General features: G+C 46.5%; 6 protein-coding genes across 11 annotated transcripts; 4 read left to right on the top strand and 2 right to left on the bottom strand.

The window, feature by feature from the left end:
- Positions 1-73: 73 nt before the first annotated feature.
- LOC126316823 (dedicator of cytokinesis protein 9-like) lies at positions 74-6,967 on the bottom strand. The gene is made up of 2 exons (XM_049992918.1): positions 6,789-6,967; positions 74-6,680 (listed from the first exon to the last, which is right to left on the bottom strand). The coding sequence occupies exon 2, from the start codon at positions 6,612-6,614 to the stop codon at positions 135-137; it is 6,480 nt and encodes a 2,159-aa protein (XP_049848875.1). The 5' UTR covers positions 6,615-6,680; positions 6,789-6,967; the 3' UTR covers positions 74-134.
- Positions 6,968-7,680: 713 nt separating this feature from the next.
- LOC126316806 (serine/threonine-protein kinase pakC-like) lies at positions 7,681-11,237 on the top strand. Of its 4 annotated transcripts, none has more exons than XM_049992897.1 (5): positions 7,681-8,130; positions 8,286-8,327; positions 8,413-8,536; positions 8,593-9,453; positions 9,519-11,228. In XM_049992897.1, exons 3-5 carry the CDS (start codon positions 8,488-8,490, stop codon positions 10,775-10,777), a joined length of 2,169 nt encoding a protein of 722 aa, XP_049848854.1. In that variant the 5' UTR covers positions 7,681-8,130; positions 8,286-8,327; positions 8,413-8,487; the 3' UTR covers positions 10,778-11,228. The 4 variants fall into 4 exon arrangements, with proteins under 4 accessions (XP_049848854.1, XP_049848855.1, XP_049848857.1 ...); XM_049992898.1 differs by having other exon boundaries at positions 8,207-8,327; XM_049992900.1 differs by lacking the exon at positions 8,286-8,327 and having other exon boundaries at positions 9,519-11,237.
- A 58-nt stretch (positions 11,238-11,295) lies between these two features.
- On the top strand, positions 11,296-15,196 carry LOC126316804 (uncharacterized). Of its 3 annotated transcripts, none has more exons than XR_007556281.1 (3): positions 11,296-11,720; positions 11,805-11,910; positions 12,056-15,196. XR_007556281.1 is itself a non-coding variant. In XM_049992896.1 (3 exons), the coding sequence occupies exons 1-3, from the start codon at positions 11,603-11,605 to the stop codon at positions 15,082-15,084; spliced, it is 3,258 nt and encodes a 1,085-aa protein (XP_049848853.1). In that variant the 5' UTR covers positions 11,296-11,602; the 3' UTR covers positions 15,085-15,196. The 3 variants fall into 3 exon arrangements, 1 of the variants encoding a protein (XP_049848853.1); XM_049992896.1 differs by having other exon boundaries at positions 12,051-15,196; XR_007556280.1 differs by having other exon boundaries at positions 11,296-11,910.
- Positions 15,197-15,296: 100 nt separating this feature from the next.
- Positions 15,297-18,314, top strand: LOC126316825 (DNA replication licensing factor MCM2-like). Its single transcript, XM_049992920.1, has 3 exons — positions 15,297-15,323; positions 15,409-15,626; positions 15,775-18,314. The coding sequence occupies exons 1-3, from the start codon at positions 15,321-15,323 to the stop codon at positions 18,293-18,295; spliced, it is 2,742 nt and encodes a 913-aa protein (XP_049848877.1). The 5' UTR covers positions 15,297-15,320; the 3' UTR covers positions 18,296-18,314.
- A 24-nt stretch (positions 18,315-18,338) lies between these two features.
- LOC126316803 (deoxynucleoside triphosphate triphosphohydrolase SAMHD1 homolog) lies at positions 18,339-19,809 on the bottom strand. The gene is made up of 2 exons (XM_049992895.1): positions 19,703-19,809; positions 18,339-19,628 (listed from the first exon to the last, which is right to left on the bottom strand). Exons 1-2 carry the CDS (start codon positions 19,800-19,802, stop codon positions 18,391-18,393), a joined length of 1,338 nt encoding a protein of 445 aa, XP_049848852.1. The 5' UTR covers positions 19,803-19,809; the 3' UTR covers positions 18,339-18,390.
- A 385-nt stretch (positions 19,810-20,194) lies between these two features.
- Positions 20,195-21,878, top strand: LOC126316777 (probable cyclin-dependent kinase 8). The gene is made up of 3 exons (XM_049992870.1): positions 20,195-20,697; positions 20,791-20,901; positions 20,968-21,878. The coding sequence occupies exons 1-3, from the start codon at positions 20,503-20,505 to the stop codon at positions 21,715-21,717; spliced, it is 1,056 nt and encodes a 351-aa protein (XP_049848827.1). The 5' UTR covers positions 20,195-20,502; the 3' UTR covers positions 21,718-21,878.
- Positions 21,879-22,031: the final 153 nt, after the last annotated feature.

Below are 22,031 nucleotides of genomic sequence, written 5' to 3'. Positions count from 1 at the left end.
TGAAATATTTCTACTGCTTGCGCCCAACAGTTCTTTCAGGGACACATCTATCATAAAAGAAATACGATTTTGGCAATATTTGCTAACGTTCTTGATTTCTCGCTTTAGTGTAACCAGAAAAAAGAATTTATGCTTTATTGAACGTCTAAGTACTTGGCAGCCTCATCCCGCAAAACAGCGAATGCTTTAACGATCTCGTTATGAAGAGGCGCAAGTTCTGGCTTGGTTTCGATCAAGGTTGCGTTCAGACGAATACCGAATTGGCACAGTCGGACGAATGTCTTGACATGGACGCCCAGTTTTTCGATAACGCTGCTAGGATATTTTGAGGCATTCCCAAGAAACTCTTTGATGATAGCCAAGGGGCCGGCATTGACCTGAGTAAGTACAGATCCTTGAAGAATGATTTGTACCGTCTTGGAATTTGGGGGGACGCGATTCAAGGCTTGCTTGAAACGAGAGACAATCGTCATCATGAGGTCCAGGGCGCTCTCAGCGGGCTCGAGTATTCTGATATCCTTCTTGACAACGGGAAGACGCTGTAGCATGTACGGGAAGCACTTACTGGTCTTCAAAATAATTTTTCTCTTCCAGGAGTTGCTAATCGATTCCTCGCGATTGTCGGTGCCATCTGGTGAGTAAGGAAGCTGAAAACAAAATTCTTGAACATTGAGATCCCGGTCGCTGTACGTGTGGTAGTCCCTAGAAACTAATTCATCGTATTCGAGATAAACTTCACAGGAAACGATCTGCAAGTAATTCTTCGCCGGATCGAGTTCCATCTCTTCGATCGGTTTGTTTCCCAGAATTTTCAGGTTTCCTGCCTCGATTTGTTGTTCATAGAGCTTTTCAATCTTCGATGTGAAGTCGGCGAGACGTACAGAGGGACTCTCACAATAAATGTATTCCTTGCCATTCTCTTCAAAGTCCTTGCCATAAAACCCGACTCGGTAGTAGTTCGACGGGATCCAACTCTGAGAACGGTTGGCCTCGTACAGGTCATGCGCAATTGTCGCAACTTGCTGAGAAATGTCGGAAAGTGGCTCCCAGCGGTTGTTCTCTTTGTAATAATAAATCAGGGCGAAGAAGCATTCGATCGTCAAATTCGGTTCGTTTGCCTTCGCGAAGAGATCGGCGGCCGCTGATAGAAACTTAGTATAGCCATCTTCTGAAAAGTCTGGCAAAAGAATGGTATTGTTCTCGAGCCATACGAGACTTAGCGGGTCCTCCTTGCAAATGCAAGAAAAAGTCTTCTCTCGTATTTCCGCGCAGTCAGGAAGGATCTTGATAGGACGTTTTTGACCAGCGATTTTCATCAAATACTCGGAAATCAGCGATGCGATCTGCAAATAGCAGCAAGCCGCCTCAGAGTAATTTTCAAGTGATTCTTGCAAGCGAGCCAAATCACCCAGCCAGGATATGCGAAGATCCGGGTGATGTATATAGTTGAGGGAAATCTGGTAGTACATCTCTGCCCTCAGGTAGTCATTTGGCAGCGTGTAGATGGACAAATAGTCATACACAAAGCGGATACCAGAAACCAGAAATTGATGAATTTGAGTATCGTAATGCGCAAGGTGCTGTTTGCCTTCTTTGTGCCCTCGGATCGACCTGAGTATAGATATCAGTACCTCGTAATTGCAATCCTCACGCTTGACTATTTTGGAAATCGCGGAGGTGAAGTGGAGCTTCATGCGCGCGAAGTGTCCCATTTCTTGACTATTCGTGCGCATCATCAAATAGAGCAAGGACGCCACGGCAACTCGACATCTCTCCGAAAACGAGACGCCCGTGTTCAAGAGCGCATAGGTCAAGTCTCCACATGCAGTGTGGGTATCCAGATATCGGAAGAGAGGGCGTCTGCACTTCGAGATATAAATCCTTATCACATGACACATCCGGATGATGAGATCCTCATCGTTCATACAGCGAAATGAGTAAAGAAGAGACAAAGAGAAAGACTCGAACAATTCACTCTTCTGCTGCAAAATCTGCTCGTGTAATTCATCCATAAACACCTCATACAGACACGGTAAGAATTGCTGAAGTGACCTGTGCAGCGGTAAGTCGTCCGCAAATGTATCGTAGAATGTCCTCAAAAGTACAAACAACTTGAGCAAAGTCTCGGTGGATTGATGCTGAAACCAAGAACGCAGGTAACGGTCGACGTCTGCTGTCGTGATGATCCAGAAGGCACACAAACACCACTCCTTCCGCTCGGGATGTTCCTGAGGAGTCGGTGTCACGTTCGTGAGTACTCGGACATTATCTACCAACAGAGTCCAAAACGGAAAGTAGAGACCCGCAATCGGCGAAAGTTGTTCTGCTGTGTGAATACGGTCATCTAAATCGTGTTTCCACAGCAAATTTCTCAGCAACACAATTGTTTCGTAGCGCGTTTCTTTAAATTGATGCGGATTTTCACACATCAATAACTGCGCCAACTCTTTTATCAGCATGCCGGACAAGTAGTGCCTTTGATACATAGTGTTGTAATCGAAATGATCAGGCGCGTCCGCCGGATCTAACGAGGGTATGTTGAGTACGACGTAATATTCATATGCAGTGACGATCTTCAGGAACAAAATACGATTTGGTAAATCTTCGAGACTACTAAGACTGCTGATGTGCTGATGGACCAAACGCAGGACGAAGCCACGGTCTAGCAGCGTGAACAGATGATTGCAGGTTCGCGCCAAAATCCGATTCAAAAATCCAAAGCACTGATTCGAATTTCTTCGATAAACTCTGACGTAGTGAAAAATCTCTGTGAGGGACTTTCGGAGAGATGGAGTTGTCATTTCTGCCCTAGATTCATTTGTCTCGTGTTTTCTCATAGCAAGAGATTTCACGATCATTTCAAAGAAGAAAAATGCAACGTCCCTCAGCGAATTACTGGCCAGCTTGAGATTACCGGAATTCGACCCCTCGGACGAGGAGTACCCCTCTTGCAAGACATGGCACCAATTGAGCGCTATGATTTCCGCTATCGAGGAATTTGATTTGGGATTCACGAAATGATAAGTTACATACGACTGCAATAGATTCGAACTCTGAAAACTCTCGTAGCTAGCCGTAGACAAATTCAACTGATCGAAAACACACTGAGACAGCTGAACCAACGTCTTGAAAATCAATGGTTGATACTTGGCCTTGTATAGGCACAGGCTTTCTATGATGTTGTCCATGATGAATGGGAAAAACAAGATCAACACATCCGGATGGGCCTTTGTCAACATCAACAAGGACTTCTTCTTGGTTTTCGCATTGTTGTTCATCGAGTCAAAATACTGATTGACGTAATCATCCTCGCTAAAAATAGTCGATACGAGCTTGGAACGAAAGACAAGCATGCCCTTATCACTGTTATCCGGTAAGTCATTGCGTACCCTAGCCATATATCCATTCACCAAGCCCATTTCTTTGCACGGAACAAACTGAGCGGTGTGCTCTCGATCTTTGAGTATCATAGAGTTGTTGTAAATAGGATACCAGCAATATCCAAGGAATTTTTCCGTTTCTTCGTTATCTTTGTCCTTTTTCATTCGCATATTCAAGGAGAGCACTAAAAACAGCAGATGATGAGACTGCTTAAGCTTCATCGGCAGCTTGATCTTGACCTCGTCCTGAATATTCGCATTTTCCATGAATACAGATGTTATGAAGCATTTGTTAAACATATCCTCGTAACTTCGACCGTAGATGTTTTTTAGTGCATTATGAACGCCCCGGTCGTTGTCCATCAGATACACATACATCACCAAACCTTTATGCTTGGATTTGTTGCCGGATAGAGTTAAATTGAGGGGATAAATATATAGATTGTTAACAAAGTCGTGGTGGATGTTCCTCACTGGAACAGAAGGCGGAAGAAACTCCTGAACCTGATAGACGTAGTCCGAGATTAGCCTTGGAGGTTTGATTAGCTGCTTGACAGAATCACACACGGTAAGTGAGCGGTTCGGGTTCGAACTGACAATGCTGGACTCCCTATCCTGAGATAAGAAACTCGTGAGAGAGCTACCATAATAATTGAGCAGTCTGATTTTGTCCGGAGTACACAAAAACCCAGACAGTTGTAGAGAAAAGTCCATCTTTTTCATTTTGCGAGCACCCTCTTCGCTATTGTAAAAATAATCCATCAGCGCCAAGTCAGACATATTCTGCTTCATTTTGTATACATAGTAATCCTGCTTTGGTGTCAACTTAAAGTTCAATTTTTCATCAAAAATTTGAATCGCTAGCCATCCAAATGCCTGCTGGTACTTGCCCAATCGGTTCAAAATCCGGCGAGACTGGTCAATCATCTTCGCACGTTCTTTAGAGTTCAAATTGGTGTTTGAGTATGTATCAAAAATTGTGTCAATTTCTTCTCTAGGAGTCGTTGAAATGCGAACAATCAAATAAATGAACTGGGATACTGCTGATGTGGAAAACTTCATATAAATATTTCTGGTGTTAAGTACGGAATTTCCAGGTGTTGGGTAATACTGGTGTATAATCGTGTACAGCAGCTCTTGTTCATTGATCCAATCAAAATAAAACACTTCCGATAAACGGACCTTCTTTTCGATGTCATAAAACGCGCCTGATGCGAAGAAAACCTCTTGGTTCGACGGGGTGTGAAGAGCCTTCAATTGGAGCAAAATAGGGTGTCCCGGAATGTCTAACATGTGCCTCACGGGACCAACAGAATCAATCGGATTGATGTCAATCGAGGCAGGCTTAAAAACCTCAAATACAGATTTTGTTATTACCGGTATAGTCTTCTTCGCATTCGGCTCTTCTTCTAGTAATAACGGGTCTAACTCGAACACTTTGATGTTCGACTCTGCATAAGTCTGCTCCTTCGGGCTTATCGTTTTACTAACATTTCGACTACGTAGATGAGAAGTAGTTGTAGTATCCCCTTCTTTAGCTGTCGCCGAAGAACAAACAGAGGCGTCACTAGAAGATGATTCCACTGTGTCCGTGCTCTTATGCCCAGGTCGCCTCCTGGGTATATGTTTAGTCGAATGAGTACCTTGTGAATCTGATAATTGACGTGTCGATGAGTGACTAGATGACATAGACTCAGTTCTCTGTATTCTCTTGCTCCTCTTTCTTAAAGAACTAGCAATATCTCTTCTAGAATGAAGACTTTTCCTAGAACTAGTTGATTGCTTCTTCGCTTCTACATTAAGTGGATCTTGTTCCTTCGCCTCCTCGGTAGCTTCAGAAGTTTCTGTTGAAGATGAGTTCGCAGGGTGAACACTCTGTTTTTCTAAAACCAGCTTAGTGTCAGAACAAAGCCTCGTGATGAAATTACCATCCGACGTTTTGGTTTCTAAATTTTGATCGCTTTTATCGTTATCGAACAATGGATCGGTTTCGGTCTTCTCAATTTTGACTTGACCAGCATCCTCTGCTGAATTTTGATGCCCGTAGGATTCGCTTTCAATTAATCCTGATTCTGAACATTCTCTTTCCGATAGCGGTTTAGATGCTACCTCGTGATTTTCACTACCACCAATCTTAGCGTTGAAGAGCTCTAGCGGGGGGCTAGGCTTCATCTTCGCCTGGTACAAACGCCCTTGATAGGCATTAAGGAATGCCTTTTGAGATGTGTCAGCTCCATACCAATGCCCCTTATAAACGATCACCTTGTCTTCACCTCTGTAAAATCCATAGATACTAGCCACTGATGGGGGTGTGTCTTCCGGTAGATCTGGATAGGCCTTGTAAATGGAATTGATAGTTTTCACTTGAACTTCGTCTTCCGGAACATTTAGTAGATTTTGCGGTACAGATATTTTGGATTTCGATTTCAATTCTTCTAGTCGCTCTTCGAAATTTTCTAAAAATTCACCAGACTCGAAAATCTCTTTCGAAGACCTGTAAGATTCAGCTGTTTCATTGTGCGTCATATCCTCGACTTTCTCTTGAGCCCCTTGTGAGGAGGCATTAACAGGTTGATTCACTTCAGTGTCAGGCTGGGAAGTATTTGAGGTCTGTATTGGCTCGTCTCCGAGACTTTTTTTCCTCGATTTTGCAGATTCGCGAGAATCGCTAGTTAGATTTTTTTGGCTGGACTCTGCAATATCATCGATACACTGACAAGATTCTTTTTTTTTCTTCGACTTTAACAAACGTGATGACTTGGGTAAACATTCGCTTTCCTTAACATTGTTGTTGTCTGTATCAGTTTCCAAGGTTTGCTCCCCTTTATACATGTTACCAACAAGACTGTATTCTTTTTCTATTTTTCTGTCAACCTTGAAACTCCGCCTCGACCTAGATAGAAGCCTAGAGGTTTTGTTCGGCTTTGTACTGCTGCTGCTCTTCGTGTCACTCACGTCAGATTCAAGATTCGAACTGTCAGTCAAATCAGCGGAACTTTCCATACTCTTCATCAACTGCACACTGTTTTTCAACATAGATTTGTTCCATGTATATGGCCTGCTTTTCAATGATTTATTGTGTGCCGGAGAGGCCTTTTTGACATTATCAAGGGATGAAGTTTCACATTCCACATTGTCGTGTAAGTCGCTCGAACGAGCAGTTACTGATTCGCTTTCAGTATCTATACTATACTTGTCATTCTTGCGCTTTGATTCCTTATCAAGAGACGCCATTTAGTAGGCACACTCCCGGTCTAAAAAGGGTATATAGTATCTTGTCAACCTCTTTAATCTATCACTCTAAGGATTTGTGTTGCATAAAGCAGCAGGTATCAAAAAGCAAAAAGCGCGATCTATTAGAAAAATCTCTGACGACAACGGCACATTGTATTGTTAGATAAGCCGTACTGTGCCTCGTATAAAACTGGGCCCGAGAGTCTTGTCCTATTTGGCCCCAGATGTAAAAATCTACTCCCTCTATGTGCCAAGGCACCGGTATGCCTAAAACGTTTCTCAATAGAACGGGCGTCACAGAAAAAGTACTCTAGATATGCTCTTGAATGACACAAGCGGCGACAGTTAACAATAATTTTGTAAATTTCAAAAACTGCAATTAAACTCTTATAAAAATTCTATACCGCCCCTTCATGTGTACAATGAATGCCTCTTTTTGGGACAGCTGTACCTCGCGCCGACGACAGGATATACAAAAAAAATAATGCCATCTTGTTGTGCTGCAGTATCTATCTAGCGAATGCACAGGAAACCTCCTCACTAGATCATAGATATAAATCTGTGCATTTTGTATCAAGCCATAACTAAAAAAAAACCTAACTCAATACTCGACTTTCTATCTCTTCTCATAGACGTTCTCAAGAATGAGCGACTCTCATGTTCACAAAACCACACAAGGGGCCATCTCCACGCAAAGTACACTACATACAAGAAACTAACCTAACCCCCAGCCTAACACACCCCGTAAGAACAGACCTGCGCCTCGCTTGAGAGCGCACCCCTCATTCATCTGCATAGGCGCTATTGCGAAGATTGGACATCGCAAGAATGTATCTTATGCATGTGTTATCACAATCTATCGGAAATCGCATAATTTGATGGCAAATGCGCTATGCATCTAACCTTATCTATATATATATATGTATATTTTCTGCTTTCCAACCTTATCCATTACGTTATAATCGCAAACGCATCACATTCATAAATCCCATATCCGCTATGGATCCCGCTGTTCTACATTCACACGGCAGAAGGCTGCGTGATTTTGCGGGATTGGTGAGCATCATCTACAGTTAAACCCCCTGGCTGTATGCTTCTCTGTCACAACAAAATAGTGAGCAACCAGCAAAAAAAAAATCGGACCAGCGTTATCAGTGACATAGAACATAGGCTAGTCGCCTCACAACAATAGCTATATTGGCTTTGAGAGAAGAATCACCTTTTCACAACAATCAAATTGGTTATCCGAAGTCCAATATGCACGGTCTATCTGTGTTTAAACTGGTTTTGTATCACAAAATTGTTTTCGTATTTTTTAAGAGGATTTAGTATAGCCTGCTTTATTTAGTCTTGCAATATAGAATTGCTAATTACTATTCGCCAGGGGCAGTTGACATTTGTTTCTTGACCGAAATTTGTTTATTCTCCGTCCTTCTGCTACACAGAACCCTTGATCCATCCGCTAGATGTGATATTGTTCCAATCAGCCCAGTATTGAGAACAAAATAATTGAACGGTATGAAGGGAGGTATAGAGTCTATAATATGTCCTGTACAATCGCATCCCAGCTCTTATCATGGTTTTTTCCAAAGATATACCTGTATTCTGGTAAATTCTCGAGAACTCACACGTCATGCATTTATTCCAATACAACGTGCGAACAATTCTCAGCGCATCCAAAGTTGCTCAAATATTTTGGATTTATAGTTTATTGTGTGTAACCTGGGCGCCTACAGAGAGGCACATAATTGTATAGTACATACGGTACTGACTTAGATATTCGACGTAATATTGAAAGTCATAGACGTAGCTGCTGTACTTTCAATTTTGTCGAAGGTCGATCGCTCATAGCTGTCACATTACTGTCATCACGATGAACGATGGTTCGAATAAAAAACTGTATATAAAAGAGATTGATGACGGTATGTACAACCTATTCTTGTTCTCAGTAGAAGAAATTATTGACCTTTGACCGCAGAGAGCAAAAAGGGGGGACACGTCTTGAACATGTTGAACATTTATGAAAAAAACGCAGGCAAAGGTATCGCCGACGGTAAAAAAGATAGCGATAGGCTCAATCAGAGAAGTAATTCGCGGCCCCTGAAGCCTGACAATAATGCAGAGTCGTCTAATACAAAGCCAGGCCAAGTCGGTTTTAAGTTGAGCCCTTCGAGGCAACCGCTCGATAGTCAACTAGTCGCGTGTGATGATAAATCTAAGGATGATTTGATGCGGAAATTGGATATGTACGCGGCCGACAAGAAACATTTGCTTGGTTCTAAACCCCCGAGACCAGAATATCCACATGCTACTTCGGCCAGAAACCTACACGCTAACAAACTGGCTACTGGTGATTCGTCAAAGAAGAGTTATATGCAGAGATCGCCAGTGGGCAGCAACCCGACAAGAGAAGAAAGTCCGCCATTGCATAAGCTGGGGAAATCGCGATTTGAACATGATGAGCAAGGCCAGGATACCCTTCATTCTCCTGTCTCGAGCAAACCCAACGTTCACGACATTACAGAGGATGCGTCTGCGAACAACAACAAGCAAGCTGTCAAAGATACGACTTCTAAAACTCCCATCTCCAATAACGGCAAGAGGCGACATAGTGTCGAGTTTCCTCCTAAGCCCACGATAAGTAGACCACACCACAAACAGAGCGATGGCTCCGCTACTAGCAACGCCGTAGCAGCTCAGTCGTCTGCTCTGGGTGTTTCCGCTAGCCAGGTAGACGCCTCCCAATTGACAGTGTCCAACCTAAATGAGACCAATGCCTCTTTGAAGACCAATTACAAGGAGAAGGGAACGTTCTGGCCATGGAAGAAAAAGGCGAACTGTACGTTGATGGTCTCTTGATGATTTCTAGAGAGTCGGAATGATTTTTTAACACCTTTTTTTTAGCTAAAAAAATCCGCCAAAAGGGCTCTTCGGATGTGGAAATTTCTTTACCATTCGACGTTAAGCATGCCGTTCATGTTGACATTAGTACGGAGACAGGTCTTCGTGGTCTTCCGTCGGAGTGGGAGGCTTGGGTTCAAGCTGATTTGGGCGATCTTGGTAAAGTGACAATTGCAGAAAACAAAGAGGCTGTTTTAGACGTTTTGCAGTTCCAATCTGATTATCAGCGCCAGAAGATCGAGAAGCGAGCATTTCCAGAAACTGAGGAGCTATGCAACGAACCGTACTTTTTAGGTGAGATACTTGAAGAGGCATCTGCTGCATTGGAGCTCACGGAGGCAGGTTTGACTTTGCCTGAAGAACCCGACATTAATAAATTGGTCAATCAGTTGGATGATCCAAACAACATTTATTGTAATATAGAAAAAATTGGTGAGGGCGCGACCGGTGAAGTGTTCGTGGCGTATGAAGTGAAGACCAATCGATCCGTTGCGATAAAGAAAGTGACATACAATCCGCAAAGTTTGAAGCTTATAGCTAGTGAAATTCAAATTATGAAAACATCAAAGCATCCCAACATTATTGAGTATATTGACAGTTACCTTGTAGACAAGGACTTGTGGGTAGCGATGGAATACATGGAAATGGGTTGCCTAACTTCAATCATTGGACAACGTGAAAACAATGTAGTGATGACAGAACCTCAGATAGCTTTCGTTTGTAGAGAGACATTGAAAGGGCTGATGTATGTGCATTCATTGAAGAGGATTCATCGAGACATCAAAAGTGATAACATACTTATAGGCGCCGATGGATCAGTTAAAATAGCCGATTTTGGATACGCCGCTCAGCTGACTAAAGAGAGGAACAAACGTAAGACGATTGTGGGTACGCCATATTGGATGGCACCCGAACTCATTCGAGGCATGGACTATGACCAAAAGGTTGATATTTGGTCTCTTGGCATTATGCTGATGGAAATGATTGAGGGTGATCCGCCCTATCTAAACTTTCCTCCTCTTCGAGCGCTTTTTTTTATAACTACCAAGGGAATTCCTCCTCTCAAAGAGCCTCAAAATCACAGCGAAGAACTGCGGTCCTTCATAGATGCCTGCTTACAAACGAACGTTGCGAACCGCCCGACAGCTAGAGAGTTGATTAATCATCCTTTTATCGTAAAGAATGGGCCCTCTCTGGATAAGAAAGTTTTATCCCCTCTGATTGAGGTTATGAAGAGATTAAATAACAACCTTAACATCTAGCGATAAGATATCTAAAAGAGTATGTCTTTGTTTCATGTGCTTAAATATTTATCTAAGTAGCTCTTGTGAGAGGTTGTACGAGAAGGGGGGTACAAACGCATGTATTGGGAGGTTCATGGGTGTGTGTATGCAACGGTAGCTTATGCTTATCGTTTTGGCGTATTGATTTTTACAGTTGTTTATGCATCGGTAGCTCTTTTGAACACCTTGCACTTATTGGGTTTGAAATCGAGTTCAGCTAAATACGCTCAGGATTTTTGCGATAAGGGTCGGCTTAGTAAGTCGCCAAGTTTTCGAGTGCTTGCAGTTTCAGTTTTACATGTGCATCATATTGTGTTAAAGGCACGAGTGTTGCACCTGCTAGATAGACTGCCGATGGTGTTTGGGGTATGTACGAAGGATGGTAGCTGCGATACGCAAGAAAAATAAAAATTGTTTTTTTTTTCACGTTGTAAAATTACGCATGGTGCATATATATCGTCTCTGGCTGTCTTTAGCAGCACATAACATGCGATGAGAAGAAGGAGCGAGAGAGTTTCAGGGAGGTGGCATGTTTTTTTCTTAGAACACAGCTGAGTTTTGTAATCTTTTTTTACAACGTGAAATTGGCCCAAGACATGTTCGATTCAGTGAAGCCGAGGACTTTGTTGATCGCGTAATATGTCACACAGTCTGTAACTTTCTAAAATCCCAATGCTTTTTTATTGTTGAAAAAATAAATGGCCATTAAAAACTGGTGTCAGTTTCATTATTCTTTATAGAGGCGATACCTGTCGTCTTTGCACCTTTTAAGAAGTTACACAGTCGCACAGGATATTTCGTTTAATGTTGGGAGGGCCGCTTGAACTCCAAGTTTTCAGCCAAGAACGTAGCATTCCAGTGCAAAATGAAGTTTTTTGCGTAATTCATACGGATGACTATTTTTGTGTTGCGGCCTTTTCTGGTACGTCTTCGAATTTTTTAAATTTCGTGTATTCGCTGAACGAGGTTCATATTGGTGTCTTTTGTGACTATCCCCTGTTTTTAGGTTCTATAAATGTCTATTCTCTGAGTGTTCCAAGTCAATTCCAGTTCAGGTTCGAAACAGTGGATCCTTGTGTGCATCGTTTGATGTACTCCGAAGTCACAGACAGGTATGAGACTTTCGCGGCTGCGGAACAACTTGCGCTTCTTGTTGTCAAGGAGGCGCGGTCGTGGCTGTGGAAACGGAGGCCGCGAGGCTGTGGACATAATCAAAATTATCTGAGAGTAACAAGTAGACAATTCGTACTAGTATAGTGACAATAGAGAGTGAAAAGAGAGAAGACTCTCTTTGCGTAGTGAGGTTGTATAAAAATTGGCGTTGTCCTAAAGACTTGTTGGTCGATTTGATTTCTTTTCCTCATTCTGCGCTATCGTGCGCAGTGAATAGTAGATATCCGTTGGTTGCGGTTTCCTCGGAATTTCAGGTATCATTGTACAAGATATTGGATGATGCAATTGCTCACTGCTGGATCTTGGATTTATTGGTGCCCGGTGCCAGAGATTTGGTGTTTAGCGGAAACTACCTTGCGTACATGTTTTTAAATCAGGTTTTTTTTTTGAAACTGAACATTAGTCGCAACAGGGAGGCAAACGAGTCATTGTTTTCAGAGGGACGTGCAGATGTATCGGAGGCCGCCCTGAATTCGGCGCTTGGGAGCGCTGGGAGCGATGGTAAAGGATACGAGAGGCAGTGCATAAAGTTTGACAGGCCATTTGAGCCGTCTTCTTATCAGAGTTTGGGAAGTGGTCGCGAAGACGATAGCAATGAAATCGAAGAAGCCGAGATGGATGAGTACGGTTTGTCTCTTTCTATTGATGAATTGGATACAATGCCTTACATGAATCTTCCTGCGTTACAGCCCGATTCAGAGGCTAGGCCAAAAGTCGCTAGAGAGATCAAAAATCTCGGTTATGATGTTCACGCGTATTTGGTTGCTTCCGATCTTGGATACGCGGTAAACTCGATGTTGTTGTTTTTCAAGGATATGGGAGACGAATCGATTGTATGTGTGACATGCGTACTGGATGATCGTGGCTCGTCTTTGAAGTTGGTTGTATCTACGGAGCGCAAAGGATATCTTTATTACATCGCGGACGACAGAGTCACGGCGGGAAAGGTGTTTAATTATGCGAGCATTGCGCGTGGCGCGAGTATGAGCGCGATGTTTCTCTACGTCTGGACCGAATCGGGCTTGGAAGTTCATTGGGTGCCACCATTGGGTTCATGCCTCCGAGAGAGCGAAGCATCGATTGTCAGCGTTACGCATATCGATCGTATTTTGTCAATGGTCTGTTGCGAAAAGCAGTGCGTATCCGTGTGTTTAGTTGGACCTGGTGATGGAGAAGAAGGCAGGTCTGGGTGTCGGACAGAGGAGTGGGAGCGAGAGGGATTAGACTTGCCGTCCGCATCTTTGATCGCGATGAGAATGGAGACATTCAGCGACTTATTCGACCAGTTGAAAAGGCAAGTCGACGTTCTTTGCAAGGAAAAAAATTCATTGATCCAAAATTATGCGTCCGTTATGCACACTTTTCTCGACTGTTACGACATGAGCTCCGCGCAGGTTGCACTCGAAGACGTACCCGCCATGTACAGAGTATGTGGCGATATTGAGTACAGGGCAGGCGCTTACATGGGGTCCGTTATCAGCTGGACCAAAGGTGAAGTTGAAATACAGCAAGTCCTGCTTAGGCTTGTGGTCGCCTTTGAAGAGAGCGAGCTCGAAGCGAGGAACGCGATCAAAAAGGCGCTCGGTTTCTATTTGGAAGACGTTTTAAATAAGGGGCTGGTGACAAGGCATCTGTGCACTGATAGTCAACAGAGAAAGTGCATTGATAACGTGTTCAAAATTATTTACGAAAATCTAACGGTCATCAGCGAATTAATTCTTCGAAGCGTTTCGTCTGTGTATGACGTTCGAAATACAGCGGAGATGCTCGAGAGCGAATACATGAAGCTCCAGCATTCGCCAGAGGCTCTCTTATCGGGTCAAGAGTTGCTTTTGACCGACACTTCGAATCGTTACGGCTCGACCGCCGAAAGTTTAGGCGATCGCATGTCAGAGGAGATGAATTTGGTCAGGCTCGCTATAGCGATTCTTTATTTGAATTTGAAGGAAGTCACGTCGGCAGTGAGGTTTTTGTCGATGATTCGGGAATCTTTTATCATAACTTACCTGGTTCAACATTCATCACTTCTGTTTCAGACTGATAGCGAAGAAGCGTCCACTTGCGCAGAAAATGCTGGATTTTCCGAGTTGGCGCTGCACTTGCTTCAGCTCAACCCGTGGGCCCTACTGGAAGTCTTCGTACGCCTGGAATCCGTTTCGGCTGATCTGGTCGAGCTCCTTTTCAAGCACCATGAAAATCCTGCGTCGATGTTGGCTTTTTACTATGAAGCGCGTCTGTCATCTGTTTTGAATGAGCCCCGCGGAGACGAAGAGGTGTCTAAAATGCTGATGTACAAATTGGCGAAAACATTTGTATTGCAACTTCGACTTCCTAATTCGCTTCGCCGTCAACTTTATTCACAACTGCTAAGCTCCGAAGCGTGTCATTCTTCGCATGATGGTTGCGGCCACGCCCCTCATACGTGCGAAGCACGTTATAAGCGCTTTCATCTCCAGTACTTGATTAACGAAAACGTTTCGTACTTGTGCGACTTGAAGTCTTTTTCTTCCGGGTCCGTCGCCCGAGAAGTGGGTTCGGCCGAGGCGACAGTCGATCCGGATCGCCCCTCAATCCACGGTTTTCCTTCGCACGAAGATGGCGCTCTCTTTTTTTTGTTCAAGATCCGGGGCCTGCTCTGCAAGATGCTCTCGTTGCAGACCGAAGAACAGAACCGGGAATACGCCCCGGTGTTCGAGTTTTTATTCGAGTCGATGGCGAGTTACGGAGAAAGCTCGTTGGACGTGGAGATCGTCCGATTTTTGTCCAAAGTAGGTCTGGGCGACTTGGAATACGTGCTGGATTTCGTCTCGAGGCACTACTCTCAAAAGGCAACCGAATTTATTTTGCTTCACCAAAGGACAAAAGCTAGTCGAACACGGGCCATAGGTCTGGTTTTGGAGCTTCTTAGAGACGAAACGAAGCTCGCTCAGCACCGCCTTTGCGTTGAAATTTTGAGGGCACTGCTTTTGGATGCAGCCGAAACCCTAGACACGGTCGAGTTTTTCAACTTGCTTCCAGATGACGGCAGTTTAGATTTTTTTTTAACATACATGGAATTGAATCTGTCAACATTGCGGGCCTCGCAGCTGGAAATAAAAAAAGCGGCTCGCTAGTTTTTTCCTCTGTTCCAAAAGGCGCGGAAAGCGCGAGGTTGTCGTGCTCGCAGGGAGGGACGTCAAAGGGTTTTGCCTGCGTATGCAGCTATGAGAGAGGTTATTTTTTTTGTGTGAGGATCTTTCGCTGGGCGTCGCCTCGTATCTGTCTTTTTTATGAAAAAACGCGTTTCGACAAGTATTTTTGTCATTTTTGCTGGGCTATTAACGGTTTAGCCGGCCGTGACTCAGGGCGAATGGTACTTGCTACAGTTAGTTTTACGGAAAGCGTTATGCGAAGCCACTGAGCTGAACGTTGTTCTCTTTGTTTGGCGACTGCTTCAGCCCTTACCGCCGCCTCAAGATGCGTTTAGAGACGGATTGGATGCTCAGAGTCTGAGTTCCGAGTCCGAGGAGGGCGAGGAGGAATTGAATGAGGGAGCGTCCGAAGACGAGGTTGAAGAGGAGATAGATGGATATATAGGAGGCGAAGGAGAGTTGGAAGGGGGCGTTTCGAGCGAGTCGGAAGGAGAGGACATTTTTGACGAGGATTTGGTTAAAAAGTGCGTGTCCTGCGGGAGAGAGCGAGTTGTACCGGCGCGGGGGGTTGGATTGGGTTTTGTTGTTTGAAAAGAGAGTGCGTACGATTTCGCAGTTTTTCTCGACCGGTGATTGACGCGCGCGCTTTTGACGGTGATTTGCCTGGTGAAGGGATTACGAGAAGATACCGGAGCTGGACCGGTACAGTTCCGAGGACTTGTCCGAGGGGGAGTATGACCCGCTTGGTCGGGCGGAGAGGTTGGAGGTGGAGAAGTACTTGGCTGAGAGGGACAAGCGCGAGGGTCGAGGGGCGGCGCAGTCGCGGGCGTTCGCTCGTTTTGGGGGTTTGCCCATGCATTTGTTGTCGGATTTGGGGTTGAGTCGAGGGGGTGGCGGAGGGGTGGACGAGTTGGGCGAGCTCGACGAAGCGGGGGCGTCGAGCGAGGAGGAGGGAGAGGACGCGTTGGAAGAGCTGGGGGTGGAGCAGGTGCAGGGGTCGTTGCGAGAGTACGTGTCTACGGTGGGGAGGAGTGCCATCCTGAGGAGGTTCAAGAGGTTTTTGAGGGTGTTTAGAGACGAGAAGGGCGTTTTGGTGTACAAACAGCGCATCAACGAGATGGCTAAGAACAATCAGTCTAGTTTGGTGGTTTCTTGGTTGCATTTGTCTGGTGGCGAGCAGGTGCCGGTGTTGGCTACGTGGGTGGTTGAGGTGCCCACGGAGATGCTTCAGATTTTCAATGAGGCGGCTCAGTCGGAGGTTTTGAGAGAGTTTCCGAATTACGCGAACATTTGCGAACAGATTTTCGTGCGGATTGCAGATTTACCGGTGTGCGATCGGTTGCGAGATTTGAGGCAGATACACTTGAACGCGCTGATTCGGGTTGCTGGAGTGGTGACGAGAAGGTCGACGGTGTTTTCGCAGCTGTTGTTTACGTACTACGATTGCCAGCAGTGCGGGTTTTTGCTGGGTCCGTACGCGCAGGAGAGCGCGGCGAAGGAGGTGCGTCCGATTGCGTGCAGCAGTTGCCAGGCGTTTGGTCCGTTCGCGATGAACATGGAGAAGACGGTGTTCCGGAATTACCAGCGGGTGACGTTGCAGGAGTCGCCGAGTGCGATTCCGCCGGGCAGGTTGCCGAGGAGTAAGGAGGTGATATTGGTGAGCGACTTGGTGGACAGCGCTCGTCCGGGGGACGAGGTCGAGATTACGGGTGTTCTTCAGAATCGGCGCGACCGGTATTTGAACGTTAAGCACGGGTTTCCGGTGTTCAAGACGGTCATCGAGGCGAATTACGTGCAGAAGTCGGAGGTGGGGTACGACACGGTGTACGTGACGGAGGAGGAGGAGAAGTTGTTTCGTCGGATGTCGAAGGACGGGGCGATAGGTCAGAGGATCGCGGAGTCGATTGCGCCGAGCATTTACGGGCACTTGGACGTCAAGATGAGTCTCGCGCTGGCGCTGTTCGGAGGGGAGCCCAAGGAGTTGGAGGGGAGTCACCGGACGAGAGGGGACATCAATGTGTTGCTGATTGGCGATCCTGGAACGGCCAAATCGCAATTTTTGAAGTATTTGAAGAACACGGCTCACCGGTCGGTGTACACGACTGGTCAGGGGGCGTCGGCGGTGGGATTGACGGCGGCGGTGAGGAAGGACCCGGTGACGCGGGAGTTCACGTTGGAGGGAGGCGCACTGGTGCTTGCGGATCGCGGGATGTGCATCATCGACGAATTTGACAAGATGAACGACAAGGACCGCACGTCGATTCACGAGGCGATGGAGCAGCAGAGCATATCGATTTCGAAGGCGGGGATCGTGACGACGCTTCAGGCACGCTGCTCAGTCGTCGCAGCGGCGAATCCCATCAGAGGTCGGTACGACGTGTCGCTCCCTTTTTCGAAGAACGTCGAATTGCTCGAGTCGATCTTGTCGCGCTTTGACATCACCTGCATTTTGCGCGATGTTGTGGACGTGCAGGCGGACCGCGTGCTGGCGCAGTTCGTCGCCGAGTCCCACCAGCGGAGCCACCCTCTGCGCGGCTCGGAGGAGTGCTCGCCCGCCGCTGGTGGTGGAGGGCGAGGCGGAGACGAGTTCCGGTCGTGGGAGGAGGGCGGTCCGATTCCCCAAGGGCTGCTGCGAAAGTACATCTACTACGCGCGCAAGCACGTGCACCCGCGGATCACCAACCAGGCCAACGTGAACAAGATCATGAGCGTGTACGTCGAAATGAGGAGGGAGGGTCGACACGGAGGCGTTCCCATGACGGTCAGGCACGTGGAAAGCATGCTGCGCATGTCAGAGGCGCACGCTAAAATGCACCTGCGCGAAGTGTGCACGGACGACGACATCGACATGGCGATCCGTTCCATGCTGAATTCGTTCATTCAGTCTCAGAAATGGAGCGTGATGCACACGCTCAAAAAAAAATTCCGCAAGTATTTGGTCTACAAAAAAGACCACAACGAAATCATGATGGCCCTGCTCGCTCAGATCTACAACGAGCACGTGTTGCAATACCGGATGAAGCACGCTCGCCTGCCCCCCTCTCTCAGCATCGACTCGTCCGAGCTCGAAATGAGAGCCAAAGAGCAGTTCGACGTCACCGACTTCTCGCCCTTCTACTGCTCCGAAATTTTCCGCAACGCCGGATTCAAGCTCAGCGCCAACCGGCAAACTATCACCAAGGTGCCTCTGTGACGGGGGCGCTGGCCGAAGCGCGGGGAAGAGGGGCCTTTCCGCGCTTTCTTTTTTTTGTTTGTTTTTTTTTCGTTTTGTGGCTTTTATTTGCCGCGCTACTGTACAACTTGGCCCTGTATGTTCTTCGACTTCAGGAGCTCTCGCATGGCCAACCGAGAGGACGAGACCTTGCTGGCGTCGGTGCAATAGACTCTCAGGCACTTCTCGTTGAAAGTGTATGGAATGAGGAGCGACACCCTCTCCTTTTGGAGGCTGAAGCTGACGTTGTCGGTTTGTCGGTTGTAAAACTTGACGTATTGGACCGGGTCTTTGTCGAGCTTCGCGTAGTTGCAATCGAACGAGCCGACGATCACGTCTCCCGGACTGAGTCTCGGGAGATCCGGGGGCAGGTTCAGCCCCGCGTCGATCAGGTCGCTCGATTTGATGGATTCCAGCTCGCTCTCCTGCGCGTGAAACAGCGCCTCGTAGCTCATCTTGTATAGGTCGCGTTTTCTCAGCCTCCGAATAATCTCTCGCGAGGCCCTCAAGCTCGGAGACTTGGAAAACTCGATCTCTCTCAGAATGCCATCGGTAAGTCTCGAGTACTCCGCTATGTCCTGCGTTCTCTCCTTGATTTTCATGTGCTCGTCTGCTAGCTGAAAGGCGTCGCACAGCATGTACTCGATAGCCTTGCCCACTCTGTGAAGGTAAACCAACTTGAACAGGCTGTAGCGCGTGTGAAACATCTCGTAGATGTTGTACGCCTCTTTGGCGTGAAAGCTTATCTCTCCGTTGATGACCTTGTTGAACTTCATCAGTCTGGAGAAGTCGTAGCTGCTCTTTATGCCGAGGGAGTAGCAGTCTCTGGCGAGATAATCCCACTTGTCAACGTCGATCGAATTGTGACGATTGGCCACGATCTGATAAATCCACGTCCTGTCCTCCATCGAGCTGCTCGCGGCGTTCTTCGGCTGCCCCCTGATCAAGTCTTGAATGAACCTTATGTCCTCGCGCTCGATGTCGATGCCGTTTTCGTCGACGAGGTACTCCAGGAGCCTCAGAGACATGATTTCGTGGTCGAAGTTCAAGTTTTGGCGACGGAACCACGTCTCGAAGAGGTGCGAGAACGGGCCGTGTCCGAGGTCGTGGCACAGCCCGGCGAGCGTCACGCATCGGACGTCGCGGTCCGAGATGTGTAGCTCTGGCTGGCGGCGCTTGATTTGTCGAATCAGTTTATTGGCAAGCACCGAAACACCGACGCAATGCTCGAACCTCGTATGCACGGCACCTGGGAATATGTACTGAGTGACTCCGAGCTGCTTCAAGTCTCTCAAACGCTGAAACTCAGGCGTGTCTAAGAACAAAAACACAAAGTTCTTGGTTTAGTAGATTTTTTTTGCCACCTCAAGCAGCAGCCAACCTCCGTACCAATGATCTCTAAACAATATGACGGCACCCTGATGTGTCCATGAATAGGATCGCATATAATTTTCCCTAGGGAATGATTGTCATCTTGCAATACGAGCATTTCCCCAACGTTTGCCCGCGTTAGGTACGCAAAACAGATAAAAAACGGTTTTTTTTTTCTGTCGACGAATCCCAGGTCTTTCCTGGTTTAGAGCAATTACCCTTCTTTTTGTCTGAACGTTCCGAAAACAAAGCACTCAACGGCGTCTATCCCCGCGCAAAACTCACGCGCTACGCGTGACCGATCGAGGCATTTCGAACGGAAAGAATGTCATCTCGTTGGCTACTCAGCTGTTGAGTTCACAGTTCTAATTTTAATCTGGCGTGTTTTATAGTTTTTTTCTTGTGTGCAGCCCCCCCTCCGCTCAAGTTTTTTTTTTTTTTTTTTGGAGGCCGCGCATCGAACGGAAAAGTGTTACAACAAAAAATCCCCGAATTGGCGAACATAGGGACACAGTTTTTGCCCCTTCTTGGGTGCTTCGCGCTCGCCGATGACCGGTGTGGCCGGCATGTCAGACCGCTTCTCGTGCGGTGAAGGGCGCGGTTGAGGGTTTCGTTCCGTGCGTCTTCTTTCGTTCCCTGCCGCGTTCCTACAGAGCACGCCGCTCTCTTCTCGTCTCGCGAGGGCACAGACGCGCTGCGTGGACGAAGGTTGCGCAGGCGCGATTTTTTAAAAAATTATTATTTTTCTCGCTGCAAAAAGCACAGGCACATACTCCGTTCAGGCGCGCGTTGAGCGACGTGTATGCATTTTTCCTTGCATGGAAAGACCCACCTCTTGTCTCAAGCGAAATATCAGGGACCTTTATGAAATTGAATACGTGATTGGATCTGGCGCATTTGGGAACGTTTCTAGGGCGGCCGCCGTTAAAGACAAAAAGCTCGTCGCTATAAAAACATTTAAGAAGAATAAGGATGGTGAAATCATCACGTCCACAATATGCAGGGAAATCGCGGTATGCAGGCCCCTGTTGGTAAAAAAGAGGTCAACGCGGTGACTTTTCTGGTTAGGAACAGAAAGCTTTGTATTGACGTTTTGGTTTTCTCAGCTTTTGCGCGAGATTGACAACCAGAACATGGTCCACTTGGAGGACATATTTGTCGACCCAGTGAACAGAGATCTATACATCGTGTTTGAATATGCGGAATACGATCTCAATGTACGTCTTCCAGAATAGATTTTATGTTTTCTTTTCATTCGGGGAAAAGACTGCTAAATGGGTTAGGAAATCATAAAATGGCACCGAGATTTCAAAACACCCATTTCAGAGGGCATGGTGAAATCTTTTCTCTGGCAGATTCTGAACGGGATTAATTACCTGCACACGAACTGGGTGATTCACCGCGATATGAAACCGTCCAATGTACTTGTCATGGGCGAGGGAAAGGACGAGGGTGTGGTGAAGGTGGCAGATTTGGGCTTGGCGCGCATTTTTCAGGCGCCTTTGTGCCCTTTGAGCGAAAATGGGTTGGTGGTGACCATTTGGTACCGAGCGCCGGAACTGCTACTGGGGACGAGACATTACACGCGCGCGATTGACATGTGGGCCATAGGGTGCATTTTTGCCGAGTTGATGACTTGTGCGCCAATATTTCCGGGCGAAGAAAGAATGAATCAAAGTTTTCAAGACAATCAGTTGATAAAAATCGGCAACATTTTAGGACCTCTAAAACCGAGTGTGTGGCCGGAATGCGTCAAATTACCATATTGGAACAGGTATCAAGAGCTAGCCATTCAGCACCCGGCTCACGATTGGACACAAAAACTTCTTCCGTACGGAGATGCCGCCATGGACCTCATCAAAAAAATGCTCCATTACAATCCCAATCAACGGATTACTGCATCCGCTGCCATCAACCATCGATACTTTTTCGAAAAGCCGCTTCCGTCCATCAATTCGTTTGATTACAACCCAAACTGGAGAAGATATCCTATGAGAACTTCTGTCAAACCTGCCAAAACTCATTCTAATTGAACTCCACTTTGTGACAGCGTGAATTCCGCGAATTCTATGCGGCCGCGCGGAATTTGTCTTCTGCCCTGCAATTTAAAATTTTTTTGTAAACCCCCAAGACTACGGCGTGGAAAAGCCTTTGTGCACTCTTCAATAAAAAATTTTCCAATTTATGATGACCTGATGATCGCGACCGCCTCAAAATTTGCCAATTCCGGTTTTTTATCACTCTGCCGCTCACGAAAATACGCGAACGCGACTTTGTTCGCGTCTTGCCAGCAGTTCTTAGGCTTCTCCTGTCACATCACCACGGACTCGGTGCATCGAGGTTGTTC

Source organism: Schistocerca gregaria, unplaced genomic scaffold, assembly GCF_023897955.1.
Source record: "Schistocerca gregaria isolate iqSchGreg1 unplaced genomic scaffold, iqSchGreg1.2 ptg000599l, whole genome shotgun sequence".
Classification (NCBI taxonomy): domain Eukaryota; kingdom Metazoa; phylum Arthropoda; class Insecta; order Orthoptera; family Acrididae; genus Schistocerca; species Schistocerca gregaria.
The sequence above is the reverse complement of the archived record's forward strand: the minus strand, read 5'-3'. Positions and strand labels throughout refer to the sequence as shown.

Excerpts from the sequence above, each read along its gene's own strand:
- LOC126316823 (XM_049992918.1), bottom strand. The coding sequence starts at position 6,614 with ATGGCGTCTCTTGATAAGGAATCAAAGCGCAAGAATGACAAGTATAGT.
- LOC126316806 (XM_049992900.1), top strand. The coding sequence starts at position 8,488 with ATGAACGATGGTTCGAATAAAAAACTGTATATAAAAGAGATTGATGAC. Across the intron at positions 8,537-8,592 it reads TATAAAAGAGATTGATGACG|AGAGCAAAAAGGGGGGACAC; the intron begins GTATGTACAACC and ends CTTTGACCGCAG. Across the intron at positions 9,454-9,518 it reads ATGGAAGAAAAAGGCGAACT|CTAAAAAAATCCGCCAAAAG; the intron begins GTACGTTGATGG and ends CCTTTTTTTTAG.
- LOC126316804 (XM_049992896.1), top strand. The coding sequence starts at position 11,603 with ATGTTGGGAGGGCCGCTTGAACTCCAAGTTTTCAGCCAAGAACGTAGC. Across the intron at positions 11,721-11,804 it reads TTGTGTTGCGGCCTTTTCTG|GTTCTATAAATGTCTATTCT; the intron begins GTACGTCTTCGA and ends CCCTGTTTTTAG. Across the intron at positions 11,911-12,050 it reads TACTCCGAAGTCACAGACAG|TATAGTGACAATAGAGAGTG; the intron begins GTATGAGACTTT and ends AATTCGTACTAG.
- LOC126316825 (XM_049992920.1), top strand. Across the intron at positions 15,627-15,774 it reads GACGAGGATTTGGTTAAAAA|GGATTACGAGAAGATACCGG; the intron begins GTGCGTGTCCTG and ends TGCCTGGTGAAG.
- LOC126316803 (XM_049992895.1), bottom strand. The coding sequence starts at position 19,802 with ATGCTCGTATTGCAAGATGACAATCATTCCCTAGGGAAAATTATATGC. Across the intron at positions 19,629-19,702 it reads ATATTGTTTAGAGATCATTG|ACACGCCTGAGTTTCAGCGT; the intron begins GTACGGAGGTTG and ends TTTTGTTCTTAG.
- LOC126316777 (XM_049992870.1), top strand. The coding sequence starts at position 20,503 with ATGGAAAGACCCACCTCTTGTCTCAAGCGAAATATCAGGGACCTTTAT. Across the intron at positions 20,698-20,790 it reads CAATATGCAGGGAAATCGCG|CTTTTGCGCGAGATTGACAA; the intron begins GTATGCAGGCCC and ends TGGTTTTCTCAG. Across the intron at positions 20,902-20,967 it reads ATGCGGAATACGATCTCAAT|GAAATCATAAAATGGCACCG; the intron begins GTACGTCTTCCA and ends TAAATGGGTTAG.